This window comes from Scophthalmus maximus, chromosome 21 (genome assembly GCF_022379125.1).
Source record: "Scophthalmus maximus strain ysfricsl-2021 chromosome 21, ASM2237912v1, whole genome shotgun sequence".
Classification (NCBI taxonomy): Eukaryota; Metazoa; Chordata; class Actinopteri; order Pleuronectiformes; family Scophthalmidae; genus Scophthalmus; species Scophthalmus maximus.
The window spans coordinates 731,552-748,770 of NC_061535.1; the positions used below are offsets into that span (position 1 = coordinate 731,552).

Here is a 17,219-nt window from a genome sequence, read left to right on the forward strand (position 1 = left end):
ACAATGTAAACTGCTAACATGGATGATTTTTAATCCCAGAAATAAGGTTGGCCTATCCCTGGTCATGTTGAGACAGGCAGCAAGTACACTCAGTAGGCAGCACTGTCACACAGAACGCTGTCTTAATGCGCAAATAAATACCTCCATAACCTCCATACAACCCCTGCGTAGTCACACTTTTTTTCCTACTGCGGCCATGTAGCCAAAGGAATGATTGTAATAATGTGTGATGTTTGTGAAATAATTATGCATCCTTGAAATGTTTTCCAGTGGAGTCACTAACAACATGAGCTGTAGCTCACTGTGTTTTATTTGTTAGAAAATGCCACTGGCAGAAGAAGTTGCCTGGTTTTACTTAAACTGTCCTGCAGTTACAAAAGATACAGGCGTATGAATGTTCTTTGCAGTGCTAATAGTTAACCACTAGATGGCAATCTGCAATAACATATCAGTGAACTGTTGGGGGCCAAGATCTTTTTTTGTAACATTACCTGCAGGTCTGACTGGAGTTGTGTCTCAGTATTTGTTGTTCATGTATGATTAATATCTCAGATAAACCTCCATGCAGGACTCGCACCCTTCTGGTTTAATGCACGCTTTCCTTGTTGACAGCACTTCTGGAGTAATATTTTGCAAAGTAGGCTACAATCTACAATCGCCCCGAGTGATTTTTGATGTTTCCTTGCTCTGCAGCAAGATAAACAAGGCTAAAAGCTTCAATTAGCCCCTAAAAGGCCTGTGAGCAAGCTAAAGCATATTACGCACTGAGGATGATTCATTACAACCTGCATTAACTTTGTCAGTTATAATCCATCACGAGGTAATAGTCTTTAATAAATCTCATAGTAATTGAGATGAATCCCTCATTTCAATGACAAGTCTGGTTTTTAAGACCCAATTACCACTTTGAGCTTGCTGGCCCAACGGATGTGCAGAGTTCGGGCTCTGAGTGGAGAGGAGCAACTTGGCCATTTCTGCAGGGAAGGCGGGACAGGAAGATGGACTCCATCCAAGGAGGGATGGATCTCTTACTGGGCTGTGCAGCATCAGAGGGCAGGTAGATTTATGACAAACGCACACAATCTTAATTTGTGCTCAGCACGATAATGCAAGGCCAGAATACTTCTGCTCAGTGTTTCTTAACTGGATGTTTCTTTAATTATATGTCAGAGGCCATAAAACTCAGGAGGAGATTTTCCCACAAAGCACAGTTTTATGTCTTTGGTCGTCACTGTAAATTACAAGCAACAAGAAAAGAGACTTTTGGAAATAAACTGCAAAAAGAAAAGTGGGTTTATTCATTTCCATACACTTTTTTCTTCTTTTCACCCTGTTCATACACTGATCATTTGTGAGCCTCATCACAGAACACAGTAGTTGCTCCCTAAGAGCAAATGTTCAGGCACTGGCCAGGGAGGAGATTGTTCACCTTGGTGAGCATGTGAGAGAACATGGAGCCTCCATTCACACACAAAGGAAAGAAAAACAAACCTGTACAAATACCGAATAAATGAATAATACAAGAGTAGTTGTAAACATGTACATATTCACAAATCCATAATCATATAATACTTTCCCCCAAATTTAGTCCAGCAAAACAAGTCATTTCCACACTTCTGATGGCGTGTGCACACTGACGATGTGGTTATCAGACATGATAGTTATTAAAGGATAATAATCATTTGAAAATTCACACTGTTGTGGCTACCTCCGTGTGAAAATAAACGATGGCTATACACAAAAGCTCCTCCGCAGCCCTTGGCTCACCACAAGGTGGCTTGAGAGTCCCCCAGTCTGTCCTTCTGTTCCTATATTGCCTTTTTTTTTATATGATGCCACTTAATCTTTGGTGAAAAATAACTGTCCATTCATATTAGATTACACAAGAGAGCAGCTGCTACCATTTGTTTCTTGTTTTTATTCCAACGCATTATTCCGGCAAAACGCCACTGTATCACTGTTCTTCTGAAGTGTTCTGACGAGTGATTAAACATTTAAATTACTTAAAAGCAATGAGGATTAAAAAAAGGCTTCCTAACCCACTACATCCTTTCTTTTCAGTCTATGGGTGATCATCCCCTCACCCTTTAACTTGGCACACACACACACACACACACACACACACACACACACACACACACACACACACACACACACACACACACACACACACACACACACACACACACACACACACACACACACACACACACACACACACACACACACACACACACACACACACACACACACACACACACACACACACACACACACACACACACACACACACACACACACACACACACGCCAGGCAGGTCAGTGCATCATCTCTTCTTTTTTTATCTCTCCGTCCCAGGCCTTTTTCTCCCAAGCCATTTCTATGACACCGAGTCTATGGATGGCGGGGGCAGAGAAGCCTTCGCGCTCCTCAGCTCAGCTCAGCTCAGCTCGAACCCGGCAGAGGACTCGACGGCGTACAGCAGCTTGTTCCTCATCTGGTACTGGTCACAGAACTCTGGCAGCTTGAGCAGATTCATGCAGGTGCTGGCCGTGGGCAGACGGTCCAGGTCAGTGCCGCCATGGTGAATGCAGAAGGCCGGGTAGAGCTCCTGTGTACACACGCACTTTGTTAATTAGCACATGACAAATTGGCGGGGGCTACATTAAAACTCAAGAGAAATTTGGTCATCATGACGCTTTTAAATACAGAAGGAAAAAGTGATACATGAGTCAATTCCAAAGCAATCCCAATTAAGCAATAAATGTCAAATTCCACAAGGGGATAAATGTTAAACGAGAGACATTAAGCCTTAAGGTAATACAGTGAAAGGATAAATTTAGGAATCAGCTTAGTGCTCTGACCCTTGGATGATACGATGAAGGAATGGTCATTTCATGTTGTCTATCTGGCATTTTTTTTTAACCGAGCATCCTTATGATGAGGCCACCTCATCTGCAGACTGTGACACTGACCGTGTCCATCACAAGCCGGGCCTGCAAATAAGCTCCTTCACCCTGATTTCATCCTGCTATTTAAAGTTAGTGTATGTGGTTCAGTGGCCATACTCACCCGATTAAATGGCTCTTTGGGGGCTTAGCCATAATGACCCCATTTTTCTGACAATTACCGTATTAAACTATCGTTGCTTATTGAGAAAGTGTCATTACCGTGGCTATCATTTTGAAAAAAAACGAGAGTTTCCATCATCTTTTTTAAATGGCTTCTCCTGACAGAGCTATATCTCCTGTAATGAATCCTGGACCGTTTCACGACAGCTAATTAAGGCTTAGCTGGCTCAGGCTGCGGGCCGGGTCAGGGGCCTCTCCCCCTACGAATTACTGCCCGTTTCCGGCCATGGAGGAGCGATTGGTGGGAGGAGGGAGGGTGCATCAACAGACCGGCCAAAGTCAAATTGATTAAATGTGGAGGGATGGCAACTATTAAACATCAAGAGGAGGTACAAAGGATTTTGAGGACAGTTTTGTTCCCTCTCTCTCCTGCAGAACACAATTTTGATTTTTTTAACTCATGACAGTCATAAAGAGTACTAAAACCAATCAAATGATGATTACATCTTCTGGCTAGACGAAGTAAGACACATAAAAAACTCTTGAATGGTCCCGAGCAACACTTTCTGCATCCCCCCCATCCCCACCCTGATCTCAAACTACTTGTGTCCCACATATCATGTCAGTAAGAAAGTCAAATGGTTTCCAATAACGGAGGAAATCATTTCAGAAATAGGAGGATAGCAGTAATTATTTAGCACTCCTGAAACAATGTTTAGAAGTACGTGGATATGGTTCCTCATATTCTCAGTTAACAGGATATTGCTGTTTTCTGCCAAGTCACACAGAAGGCAAAAGTTCAAAGGTCAACCTGCCACCGAGTTCTGAATGGCAATATTTATCCAGCAAAGATCTCTGACCAAGACACCCCCCCCGAAGATTAGGCTTCTCTGCGCTGGCTCGCTCTTATCGCCGCCTAATTGGAAAATGATAATTTTGAGGGCTGTTATCAGTCGAGGTATTTTCATTACAAGCCCATTAAAGAGGGAACATTCCCTTCTGTTGTGGTTTGAAAACCTATAGTAAAACCGATAATGAAGGACAAAGGTAATACACAGTCTGCAGAGTAAGAATATGGAGAAGAGAAAGATGGAGTTCCAAGTTCACGTCTGGTAAACCCTCACCTTGAAGCCCAGCAGTGGAGGTCTGGAGCAGCTGGTGACAAACTTGAGCAACTTGCGTTTTTCCTCATCTGTGAAGCTTTCGACCACCTCCCAGAAGATCTGGATGACAGGATGAGTGGCCGAGTACCCGCCTAAAATAGATGGAGAAAAATATATTATGTAACCCATTTCTCATAAATATAGTATATTTACTACATCTATTAATCTCTGAACGGGTGACTTTTACCTCTGTCCAATAATTTTGAAGCTATATACTGTAAACTAAATGTCACGGTATAAGTCTGTAAGCACCATATGCAATTGCAGCAATTAGCTCCTACCTGAGTAGTTTGTGAACTTTTTCAGGTCATCAAGACAAATTGGCACATGAGCCCCAGATATGAGCACCTGTTAAAAATCAGGAGAACATACATTTTGAGTTTTTTTGACTCACAATTGTGCTCCACGTTTTATGTGGAGTTTTTTTTTGTCACGTACCTGGATCTCCTGCTGGTCAAACATGCGCAGCCACTCGAGGTTGACCACATTGGCCAGGCCCTGTCGGAAGGCCAGGCAGTGAGGCCTGATCTGCTTATTCAGTCTGTAGTCAGCCACCAGATGGATGTAGGCGATCCGGTTTGCTGTGGTCACAGGGATGTCTTTCCCTCCCAGCTTCAGTTCAACCACCTGGATTAAAAAAAGAAAAGTTTTAGTTCAAATATTTAATGATTTGTTGTCGTTTTTGTTGTTGTTGTTGTTTGATGGCACATGATGTGTCCTCCCCTTCTGTTACTGAGTGATATTACAGTCAGGTAGCCATATTGCATGATTCATTATGCATATCACTGGGCTGCCTTGGTTCCCAGATGACCAACAAACAATGCAAGTGCTTCAATTATTGTGCCAGGTGGATTTAATTTAATCACAGAGAGGGAATTAAATATTTTCCAAAGGCACTCTGATTAAAGATACAACAAGATATGTGTGTGTGTTTGTGCGTGCGTGTTTCTAAATTTAGCACGCCAATGAACATCTGGTCCAATACAATTTGGCCCCAAGTTCTCTTTTCATTAGCTTTAGAGCCGTTAGCACTTGATAGGATGTGCTCATCTCTGTACATAAAGTCAGCGTATGATGACATCATAGCAGCCACAGTGGGACAACATTTTAATGTTCATTTTTTTCCCACTACAGTTTTCCTGCGTTTGGTGTATGTGATCTTGTGTTTAAAAACTTTCTGACCTAATTATACAACAGAGATTCAGTAACTTTCTCACTTCTCGGGCCTTGTTTTTTTTCCTATGTTGAGCACCTCCTATAAACCCAATCACAAAATCGTAAATCTAACTAATCTATCTATTTTTCGTCATTCAAAAAGCATCTGGCGGCAAACATTATGTAAGGTGGCATTGTGAAAAGTGGAGGGTATCCACCTGGCTCCAAAAAACTGATTTCAGACTTGATACAAACACAGGTCAGGAATTTGGAGCCTTAATCCATTGAGTGGATATTTTTGTGTGTAAAGCTGGAGCTGACTTTGATACAGGATGTGCACAAAGTTACCTTTCTGTACCTTTCAGCAAGGTGAATGTTCCAAGTTTACCCAAAAGTTATCCTAAAACACACCAAACTGGAACACTGCGTGGTCAAATGTAGACCGTCACAAAAACGGAATGACTGACACTTAACACAATAAGCGATTTTAAAGCAAAATACATTTTGTAAAAATCAGCGAATATTTCCTTAATGGTCCGCTAGCTGTCGGTTCTGTGTGCGCGCCGGAAAAAAATCTGGGTTTTTGGCTAAGCCCAGGCTAACAACACAGCAAGTGCAGTTTGTAAACATCACTCGTCGACATCTTAGGAGACCCGATAGCAGGTGGTGGTGCTGCTACATTGCGGTTTTGGCCTAGTGGTTTGCACGTCAGTCTCCCATACCCGAGGTCGCAGGTTCGCGGCCTGGCCGGAGCAGGACAACCATAACAACAAAAAAAGAGAGAGACAAGCTCACTTACTGACCCTTTAAGAGGATATTTGTTGAACAACAATAAAAACTACAGCCAAAATGAAAATAGACATGAATCAGCACCTCTGTGACGCAGTCTCAACAATAACTGATTGATAAGCTTCACAAAGGCATTCAGTTGCAGTGATGGCAGAATTAGATTGCATTGTAATCTACAGTCAGGTGTTCCTGTAATTTTGTCCATCCCCCCGAATGCTGCATGACCGCATGAGACTGCACTGACAAGTAATCATTTTCTGCTTTTTTGTCTCCCCCACAGTGGATTCTGATTATGTGCTAATGTAAGAGAATTACGTTTGTTATCTTGCTTACTTTGGCTATCTCACAAGGGCAAATGCGGGGCAGACTGCTCCCGGGTGTGTGCCTAATCTTTCACAAATTGTTTTCCCTATCGTGTTTGCGATGCCCTATTTGCAACCTGGAAGGCTACATTGTAACTGGGCCATTTCAGGTGTTGTTTGAGAAGAGCTAATAAGACGCGTTAAAGCCCTAAGCAAACAGGGGGTCTGGGTAGAGTGCATGTCTGGGCCCAGGTGCTTTGAGCTTGAGCTTTGGAGGGGACGTGCTTAAGAGCAGCAAGTTGCTTCTGTCAGGCGTGTTCTGAGATCATTTCTGTGGGAAAGGCAGGTGGAACGGTCAACAGAGCTGCTGTGTTCCCTGCACTGCAGCAGAGCTTAGGGCAACAGTGACAACGTGCTTTATCTCTCTCAGAGCTGAAAAGCGGTACATCATGGAGGAAATGAATTATTAACGCCACAAAGAGGACCCAAACAGGAGGAAGGGAAGATGGCTGAATGAGAGCTGCTGATCAGGATAGAGAGATGGAAAAAAGGACATGTGTGGATGAATGAACAAACTCCATCCCACCATGTACCAGACCACAGTCACCTGAGCCTCTCCCAGATCATTGTTGACCACAGTGAAGTTAAGGCCCAGCTCCTCCACATCACCCTCGTAGCTCTTGAGGAAGAGAAGGTTGCGGTACATCTCTGGGTCCAGCGAGGCCAGGTGGTGGATGTCCACATCTGCACTGGTTCCCAGAAGTTTAGACAGGAAGAAACTGGCAAAGGGCAACTCCACCAACATGTTCTCGTACAGCGCCTGTGGGAAAACGTGGATGTTAACTGGAGGACAACGGTTAACACAGTGATTGTTTATTGCTTGGGTGTGATAGAATAAAACATAATGATGAGAAAACAAAGATTACCAACTGGACTGCGGCCGGCATTAATTAGCGAGTGCATATACAAAATACAAAAAACAGACATCACAGAATATTAAATTTGCCTCGTACACTTATATCAAAAAAAGTGATCGAGATATAAAGTGATAAGAGATTAAAATCTGGTCACATCACTGAGACCGAGAGCAAAACACAGAACACAATCTATCTAAGGTTTCTGTTTCACCCACCTCAAACTTTATAAATGCCAATTCTCACCTTGACCTTAAGTGCCATTAAGAACCACAGCCGGGCAGGTGACTCATAAAACCCAAAGCTAATGTACTGGAATAGTCCGAAAAAGAGCCTGTTGGAGGCATTAAAATATACAGGTCTTTATAAATGATAGCACTAAAAACCCTGACCGCATCAGCTAAATGGATTATAAATCTAGGGGATTTCCATAATGCATGCATCTTAAACACACACACACACACACATAAATCACAGCTATTTTCTAAACACAGGTTAATTGCACAACTTCAAACATTGTCTATTTTTTATGCAAAATAATCCACTTAGTATTTCTCTCGTGGCAGAGCTCATTTCAGACCATATGCGCCGCGTGGCCCCTTGAAACCTATCAATAACACTTCTGCCGGGAAGAGGCAGCAATAAGTATATGGAAAAAAATGGTAGCCTTATTTTTTCAATGCCACTTACTTTATTTATGAGTGTTTATTGCCAGAAATTGTGCCAAAATGACTTGGGCAGGAAATAATTAATTATTATGGCCCAGGCCTTTTAATATAAGTGAGTGCAGTGGCAACGCAATTAATACAGATCGCGGCACTATCAGGTGGTATAAATGCCAGCAACATTGCAGGTGCATTCTGTTAGCTGCCAAATAAATTCCTTAATTTACAACATTAAGAATCAATAAAATTATAATGCCTTTCAAACACATCCCTATCAATCAGGGGTGCCAACCTCACACACCTCAAAGGGAACAGTCGGTCACTGGAGATTAGTCAGGAAAGAAGTGCAGAAGTCTGGTGTTAAAGAAGGTTGGAGGATGAAACTTTCTTCACCCCTAATAGTTTACGGAGTGGAAAGGCCACTGCTGATGAGGTTGGAGGTTTTGTACCAAAGAGAGACAAATGAAGCACAAAGAGAACCACCCACAGATTATATTCCATGAAATTTGATTTCAACATCAGTAAACATCACAAATAACTGAACTTTTCTGTCTACAGGCTGGAGGGTTTGAAGCACAAAAGCAAAAGGAACCTGTTTTCATGTTTCACCATTTGTGGTTTAAATCTTTCAGATTGCCAGCTGGGTGGACAACTGAGGAAGAAGGATGATGACTGGCCTCTATTCTGATGTTCAATCCCATTTCAGTGAGTACCCTAGACAAGCCACTCCTGCCTGTAATACATCACCTCCACAACAATGGCACGCCTCGGACATTAATTAACAGTATTAATCTCCTGTGTCCTTTGAGCGGCAATGTGCACTGTGCACATTGCCGCAGTGGTGATGCAATCCCAATTTATATCAACGGGTGCCTTTTATCCAAGCAGTAACAGCACTAAACAAATATCAATACACCTCTCAAATGGCCACTCAAACGTCCATTTTTATGGAGAAAGAGGAACTTAAGATAGGGTTAATTGAAAGTCAAATTCAAATTAACTTCCCTTCACCTAATTGCCTGAACCATTAGCTATGGAGAGCACAATATTGAGGGAGTGGGGGGCGGTGAGCTCCTGGCTGCTGATTGATCATTTCTCACTTGCGCAGAGTATGGAGAAGAAGAAAAGAGGAGGAGGAGGAGGAGTAGGAGGTACAATGGTCTGATAAGTCGACTGGACTATCGTGGTCGGAGCTACAGAGAAGAGACCTGGATGTTCCTGACTGTAAAACAGATCAAAATGCTATTACCACATGCTTTGAACGCTTATTTATGTCCTGTCCGCGTGGGCCCACTGATTTAGTGCCAGCCAAATGCAATCACTACACAAACAAGAGGTAGGAATCATCGGCTAATGGAAGCCCTAATTGAGAGGTGACCGCTTGTCATGAGGTAATTCTTCTCCAGGTTAAGATGAAACACACACACACACACACACACACACACACACACACACACACACACACACACACACACACACACACACACACACACACACACACACACACACACACACACACACACACACACACACACACACACACACACACACACACACACACACACACACACACACACACACACTTGATAAACAATCACTACCAGGTGCATTAAGGATGATTTAGAAACATTAGGCTCGAATAAATATAAACGACCTCTGCATTTACATCAACAGCGAGGGCAGTGTTGACATACTCTTATCTGACAAATTGGTAATCAAGTTAAGGCCGCCTGCGACTTAATATTACAGTGCTTTTGATACCATTTTGTCAAGAGCTTTAATATCTTCAAATAGTCCCCCTCGTTTTAGAGGTTATGTTATGTTACTTTGTGTTTATGTATGGAAGTGGAAATATCTGACATTTAAATTTTTACTAGATTAAATTTTTTTACTAGATTAAATTTTTACTAGGCTCACCTTCCCGAGGATTCTGCCAAGGAAGTAGTAGTGTCGTGTGAAGGAGTCCCCGATCAGCATCCCTGCAGCCGGATTGGGATACAGCAGGCCCTCATTGGTCGTCTTGAAAAAACCCTGGTTTGGATTGAAGCCCGACTTTAGGAGTTCATTGAGGAACTCCCGAAAGATGCCGCCACCATCGATGCCCGCCTCATCAAGACCATGAGCATTCAGCAGATGGACTCTAATCCTTTTCTTCAGGTCCGGTTCTAACATAAGGAATACAGAGGACGGGGAAGAATTAAGGAGGGTTTAAAAATAAAAGGATTGTCCAGTAAAGTTTTACAGTTTACAGTAAATCCAGGATTTTGGGATCAATAAAGTACATCTATCCATCTATCTATCTAAGTTGAGACAATATTTTCACTTACGTATAACCAGAAACTACCACAAGATCTCTGGGTTCCATTCCTTACTTCACAATCACTTTTCCTGCAGTGTCAATGGCATGTATAATTTCTGCTCACAATCGCACAATGCAATTCTTTGCATTTTACAGATGTGAAAATATCAGACTGTTTGATTGTATTACATTTAAATTTTTAGTCAGTTTTACCAATCTTCATGGTTCACTTACAAGATCTCACCTTCTTCTCTATTCCATATTTCTTTACAACTAACATTTGGGGTGTATTTGCTGAACTAAATAAACCACGTGTAAAAGTCAATAAGCAAACATTTCAATAAATACCTTATTAGTCCAGGAGACAAAGAAAAATTGAAAAATAAGTAATCCTACGCTACTTTAAACTATTGTATTTATCGCATTGTTTACCCCCACAAACATATTTTGCAAGAAAGCAAATTTTTGACCTCAGAATATTCAAATCAAATTCTGTAAGAGGTCATCTTTCAGAATAATTAATGTACAGTGATAAATCAAGGCAGCTATAACTTATAGACACATAAATGATATAGATCATGTCTTCAGCCCAGGTCTCATACTACTCTTTTTAATCAGATTGCCCCCACTGAAGTGCCCTTTCAAATTCAAACACAAAAGAGGTGACTTAAAATAATTGATTCTGCTTTTATGTGATCCATTATAATAATCAGAAACACAATTACGCTTTGCTGGAAATTCAGGACAAGGAGAGAGTGAACCTTCATCTTTAATGCAAACTGGAACCTTGATCCTCAATATTAAGATTTTATAGAGTAACAAGAGTTTCAGTGACAGCATCAACATTTAATACACCCCACTTCCTCTCCTCTTGTACTCATCATGTTGTAAGCAAATGTGGGACATAATACAGTCACTACAGCACATTTTTCAGACAACATGATGATAAAGTGTCCCAGCCTCACACATTAAACACAACAAATAATGCAAATAAAAATTTGTTCTTTTATTAAAGTTGAAGTGATGCAAGTCATACCATTTTCTGGAGAGAGTTTATCGTAGGCGTCTTCATAGATGTAGTTGCGTCTGATGGTAACATTGATGCCATCGGGGAATGGCCCGTCACCCTGCACGTCCCGTTTGTCAGCATAGATTAATTTCTGGAAGATCTACAAGAGACAGATGTCAACCCGGCAGCAAGGTCAGTGCCAGATTTTAAAAAGTTCAATTCTGACTAGGTTTTACTGTATTCTGTACAACATTTATATTTGATCATCTTAGATTTGTTGGTCTTTCATAGTAAAAAGTGACAAATTAAGGAGGGAAAGGGGTATGAGATGCAACGGAAAAGCAGATTAACTGATCAAACTATGTCTAACTCGAGGCATTGTTAAACAACAACAATTAAAAGTAAGTCATTCTGTGTTTAGTCCTTAGAAAAATGAGAATTTTTATCACCTAATGCCCACAATAACAATGACACGACAAAATACTGCAGTGTGTAGTTTCTGCTTACTATGTAAAGTGCCTCGAGATGTTGTAATTTAGCACTATACAAGTCAAATTGAATTGAATAGAATCACTATACTCTACTATTCTACTTCAATAACAGGGTGTTAAATATTATAGCATATCACTTTAACGCTCTATTAAATGTCAACATGTAATTGACAGTATCATGAGACTGGCAGCTAAAAGAAGGATTCTGGGGAGACTCCCGTAATCCCAATATATATTTTGTAATGCTTCTGGGTGGGACAGTGGTGGGGCACCTTGACTCGCTCCTCAAAGGGAACCACGAAGGGGAGCTCTGTGAGGATGGCCAGATGTCTCTCCTCGGATACAGACAGCTGTGTAGGCTCTAAGCCGACTGTAGAAACACAGACGCACACAAAGGAAATGAAAAATTTGTGTAGAATTAGGACAACAAAGCCCCCATCGAAATGGCAATGTATTGTTTGAAGAGCATGAAAACGAGCATGTTACTTTTCTTGATTCTGAAACTTCAGTCATTCTCCTCTCCTCGTGTTTCAACCTAAATACAGTATGGTATGGCCAAAGTGCAAATTCTGGTTACTATATATTGTAAATTAGATCTATTAACTAATACCTTTATTCTCTGAACTTTCTACTTACACCCCACGGACCCTCTTTGCAAAATTATCTCGCAAATCCATGAGATTTTTTTTAAAAACTTGTTCTCAACTCTTTTATCCATAACTGGATATATACAATCAAAGTGTCTTTTATAAACAACATCCAAATCCTCATGGCAACTTCTATGCCATTGCATTATAACCCTATATTATAATATTTTGAGAACCTTTTAAAAGGAATTTAGGTCTATGCTATCTATATGCATTAGCCAATCTTCAGTCCCCATCACAAACATCTATCATTGCAGCACAGATAACTTGCAGAATTTTTTTTATCATGAGCTTGAGTAAGTGGTTGAAAAAACTGCGTGCACACTCCTCAAAACTGTGAAAATTGAAATTTACAAGCTTCTCAAATAGATATAATACATACATATATATATTAGTTGATTGAAAAAATAACTGGACGACATACTAATAATAAAAAAGAGAAGCCGAGAGGAACGTATAGTACGGGATGTTCCAAAGGTGTTTATCTGTTCTAAGCCTTCATCATAAATATGTGACTTTTTAGCCACATAAAAAGATTTCTTTGTCTTCTCCTGCACTGGGTTCAAAGGTCCAAAGTCAAAGTCACAGACTTGATGAGGGAAAGCCAGCGCTCCTCTCTGTATAACACTGATCTAACTATCATTACCATTTGCAGTGTTTATTTCTGTACTTGAGACCCAGTGCACTGCTTACAGCCCTGCCATTAAAGACATTTCCATCCAACACCCTTATAATTAACCCAAATGGGAGCTGCACATCCACCTGCTTGGCTATATCCATTAAGCTGATGTTTGTTTTGTATCAAACTCAGGGTTTAGGCTGCTTAGCCCACGAAAAAAAAAGGCCAAAATAGCTAAACCCGCTCTTCACACTCCTCACTTTGTGTCCAGTGTAGCTCAATTATTCTGCTCAATTAGTCAATCTGATCTGCATTTTCCCATCAGGTTTCCATCTTTGAGGAGAAATATGGCCTCGGAGTGGTCAATATGTTGCTCATTCATCAGCCGCGGGCCTGTCCATTTAAGGAAATGAGAAAAGGCCAGACAAACACGTGGACCAGATGTGGCTGAGTTCATCAGGTACTTTCACACTAATTGAATTTATCCCATACAGCCTCGGAGTGACATTAGGTAGGTCATACACACATTGTTATCAGCTTGTTTTCACGCTGGGTTTCACAGAAACCCGGGGTGGCTCAAAGTGAGCCAGATGAAGCCCTGCCTGCATCAGTGCCTAATTGAGTGAATGAAGAGAAACTGTGGTAATATATCTTCGCTAAAACTGGGAAGGTAAATTACTTTTCTGAGGTTTTAGGCTGTCCCTGAGGAGTTTTGTGAAAAAATCTTTTTACATTTAGAAGCCTGTGTTCCAAACTAAGAAGGTAAACGCTCACTTGTAAGGGGGGGATCAATTATTTATCAACAACAACAAAAAATGTTCTTCTACCACAAATGACAATCATCTTCTTCCCTCTGTCTACAAGATACAAACCTGGGATATGACTTCTAGTTTTTTCTTTGTACATTTCAATGCACAGCTCTATAGAATCAGAAGATCAAACACAGAGAAGGTGACTTTGGACAGCAATTAGGATGATTTTTTAGGCAATGTATCAAGCTGACACAAGCGTTATACAAATCTAAATTTCCACCCATTGCCAGTGGAGTAGATCTGTGGTGTGCATTTAAGAGTCTCGTTGTTCAGGCTGATGAGAAATAACATAAACAGACTATTCAAAAAAACAGACTCTTGGGTTTTAAAGGGCAGGATAACTGTAAGGGTCAAAATAATATAATGTTTTGTTGGCATATAGATATACGGTAACATGTACAATTGCTCAAATATTTTTGCATTCATCACCCTTTTTTTTTTTGCATGATAAACACAAAAACATTAGGACACCTTTGACAGTAAATATAAATATTACTCTCCTCACCCCAACCAGTCGAGACAGATGACCGCCCACAACTGAGTCTGGTTCTGTCAGAGATTTCTTCCTGTTAAGATTTTGAGTTTTTTCTCTCCACCGTCGCCAAGTGCTTTGCTCATTGTGGGATTTGTTGGGTTTTCCCTGTAATATTGTAATATTGACCTCGCTATGTAAAGTGCCTTGAGACAATGTATGTTGTGATATGGCGCTATACAAATAAAATTGAATTGAATTGAATTGAAATAATTGTGCTATCGCTCAAATTTTTTTGCACTCATCACTCATGCACTAATCTATTCATAGACCTCCCTCCTCGTAAGGATGGACACTTTTACACAGATTACACTACCATCAAGTGTTGACTGAAGTGGCCCAATGCGGCCCATCCTTCTCGTTCTCCACACATGTCTTGCAGAGGGGACGTACAGCTGGGTGACCTGGAGATGCAAAAAACCCATCAGTTAAGCTGGTCAAACCAACCTGGGTATATACATGTATGTAAGGGCTTCTGTTTATACATGTATCTACTATATATAATGTAGCTAATTATAGGCGCTACTAGGACTCTGATGCTGTGGAACACACTCCCATAGGAAATTCAACTTGAATGAGACTATTTTAAAAAGATTTTTATGAGATTCAGTTTTTCAGTCAGCTGCATCTTCACCTACTGTTAAAGTTGTAATATTTATTGTTTTTGAAAGTTAAGCAGCTACCATTCATTATGTTTGCTATCGTTGTTACTCAATTAAATGTGTTTGACAAGCTACTATATAGATTACATCAAGTATTAGAGCTAATAACTACACACATTTGAACATCCCTGCAAAAATCCACAGAAAGTCACATGCAACAATAATCTGCAAGGCAAAATCTAAACATCTGTGAGGATAGTACCTTATCGGCACGGATGTTGACCTCCTCAGAGAGCCAGTGACCTGCTGGACAGAAAGGTCGTCTAATGTCGCGAGCTTTCACCATCTTCACCAAGTTAGTGATGACCTGTGTAGTAGATCAAACACACAGACAGGCACAAACATTAACATCTCTAACTCTGTCAATTGTAGCCCCACTAAATCCAATTCATTGTTAGACAGCAAATCGCACATTTCAAGTACATTTCGGAGCAGAGGACAGAAGATTGACAAAGAAGTACCGTGTCTTAGAGGGACAAAAAAAAAAGCAATTTGAGATTTCTGCCATTAGTGCCCAATTTATGGAGAGTATAAAAGAAAAACGACCTGCGCCGTCCCTCAATGTCCAGCCCTGTTAATTACTGGCGAGGTCTGCTGACATCAGCCGCTGGACAGAGAATTCAAAAGACACAGCAGCGGTTCACAGTACTGCACGTGGCTCTCGCCTCGCCTGCAGAAGGTTCATGGTTACTACAATATTTCACTTTGATGTCATGCTGTCACTTTGTAACATGCACAAAGCTAGTTCAGGTGACCACCAACATACGAGAATCTTTTTTCGTGGTCCGTTTTATTCTGTCTCAACTTCTGTTCACTTGAAGCTAACAACATTCAGATCTGTGATATAATCAATGGAAATGTACAAATGTACCAACAGAAACAATAAATAAGCTATGTCTACTGAGCAGATATTGCTATATCCCATTTGGGATTTTGGTTAGAGGTCCAGAATTGGAACTGCAAACCAATCAGCCTTATTTGTACTGTACATAACAGGACTACTGTTGATATGACTAGTCGCTGCCACCACTGTATAACCTCATGCATGCTAGAGCATGACAATTCATTGACAGGGACTGTTATGTCTGCCATAACAGTTACAGCCACTCCATTTCCATATAATACCCCAGCTAGATTATTTCAATCGAAGTTTTCTTTTCTAAAGCACGCCATTTTCATTGAGTGACGATCAATCGCAACCAATCACTAGGAGGCAACCAGAGTCCGCAATAATGGCAAGTGCAAAATGCTGTAAAAGACGCGTGGCGATGGGTTTGGAGGAGGCCTACCCCCTGACTCTGGGAATGAATAAGCATTCCTTAATTAGCCCATCGGGTTAAGTGCAAGCCTTAATGGGCCTTTCCCAAACTCCGGCGTGACATCGTTCTCCAAACATGGCCAAGAAGAAAGTTCCATTAGCAATATTAAAACAAGCTTAGTTGATCATTTTCATTCAATTAACTTCTTTCAATTAAATAGATAGCTCGACAATGGAGGTGATAAAAGATGGGGAGGGACGGCTGATGACACGAACCAAACATTAGCGTGTTAGGGGTCAGTAGCGTTAAACGGACTGTAAATCCCAGTGTTCAATTTGGAAAATGCATTTCCCCTGCTTCTCACTTCTTTAATGGGTCGTTTGAGCAGAGGCCTTTGAGCAGATCTTTTATGAAAAACACTGACAAGCTTTTCGCGTATTTGCCACCTTTAACAGACCGCCTGTGTTCACTTTTAAATCCTTCTGTCAAAAACTAACGGCCAAGAACAAAGTCGCTTAATTACCATTTCCTTGATAAAGAATGGATGAGAGGAGACGGGAGAAGTGAAACGGGGATGTGGAATGAGAAAAAGAGCCGAGGAGAATGAAGGTAATGCTGTCTTCTGCCTCATTTCCTCTGGGTAAATAACCAATGGATGACCTCCATGGCAGCGCTCCACCTTGTCTTTGCCTGTTCATGCATATATGCTTGATTTCCTCCAACAGAGGCAAGCATTAGGCCACTCTGCTTGACTGCACAGACAGTCTCATCGGATACACTGAGGCCAAATGAGAGCTTGCTGGTAGTTAAGATGCATGTTAGGTTGAGA

At 41.1% G+C, this 17,219-nt stretch overlaps 1 protein-coding gene across 2 annotated transcripts in view; it reads right to left on the bottom strand.

The window, feature by feature from the left end:
* Window positions 1–2,352: 2,352 nt before the first annotated feature.
* The window catches only part of ube3c (ubiquitin protein ligase E3C), a 30,300-nt gene continuing 15,433 nt past the window's right edge, over window positions 2,353–17,219 (bottom strand). For both annotated transcript variants that reach the window (XM_035619279.2, XM_035619278.2), the window contains exons 15-24: window positions 15,334–15,438; window positions 14,786–14,873; window positions 12,132–12,229; window positions 11,396–11,528; window positions 9,978–10,225; window positions 7,089–7,301; window positions 4,674–4,862; window positions 4,517–4,583; window positions 4,197–4,327; window positions 2,353–2,612 (exon numbers count right to left, since the gene is read on the bottom strand). In XM_035619279.2, the coding sequence (XP_035475172.1) occupies window positions 2,442–2,612; window positions 4,197–4,327; window positions 4,517–4,583; window positions 4,674–4,862; window positions 7,089–7,301; window positions 9,978–10,225; window positions 11,396–11,528; window positions 12,132–12,229; window positions 14,786–14,873; window positions 15,334–15,438 (1,443 nt within the window). In that variant the 3' untranslated portion in view covers window positions 2,353–2,441. The remainder of the gene's footprint in view (window positions 2,613–4,196; window positions 4,328–4,516; window positions 4,584–4,673; window positions 4,863–7,088; window positions 7,302–9,977; window positions 10,226–11,395; window positions 11,529–12,131; window positions 12,230–14,785; window positions 14,874–15,333; window positions 15,439–17,219) is intronic.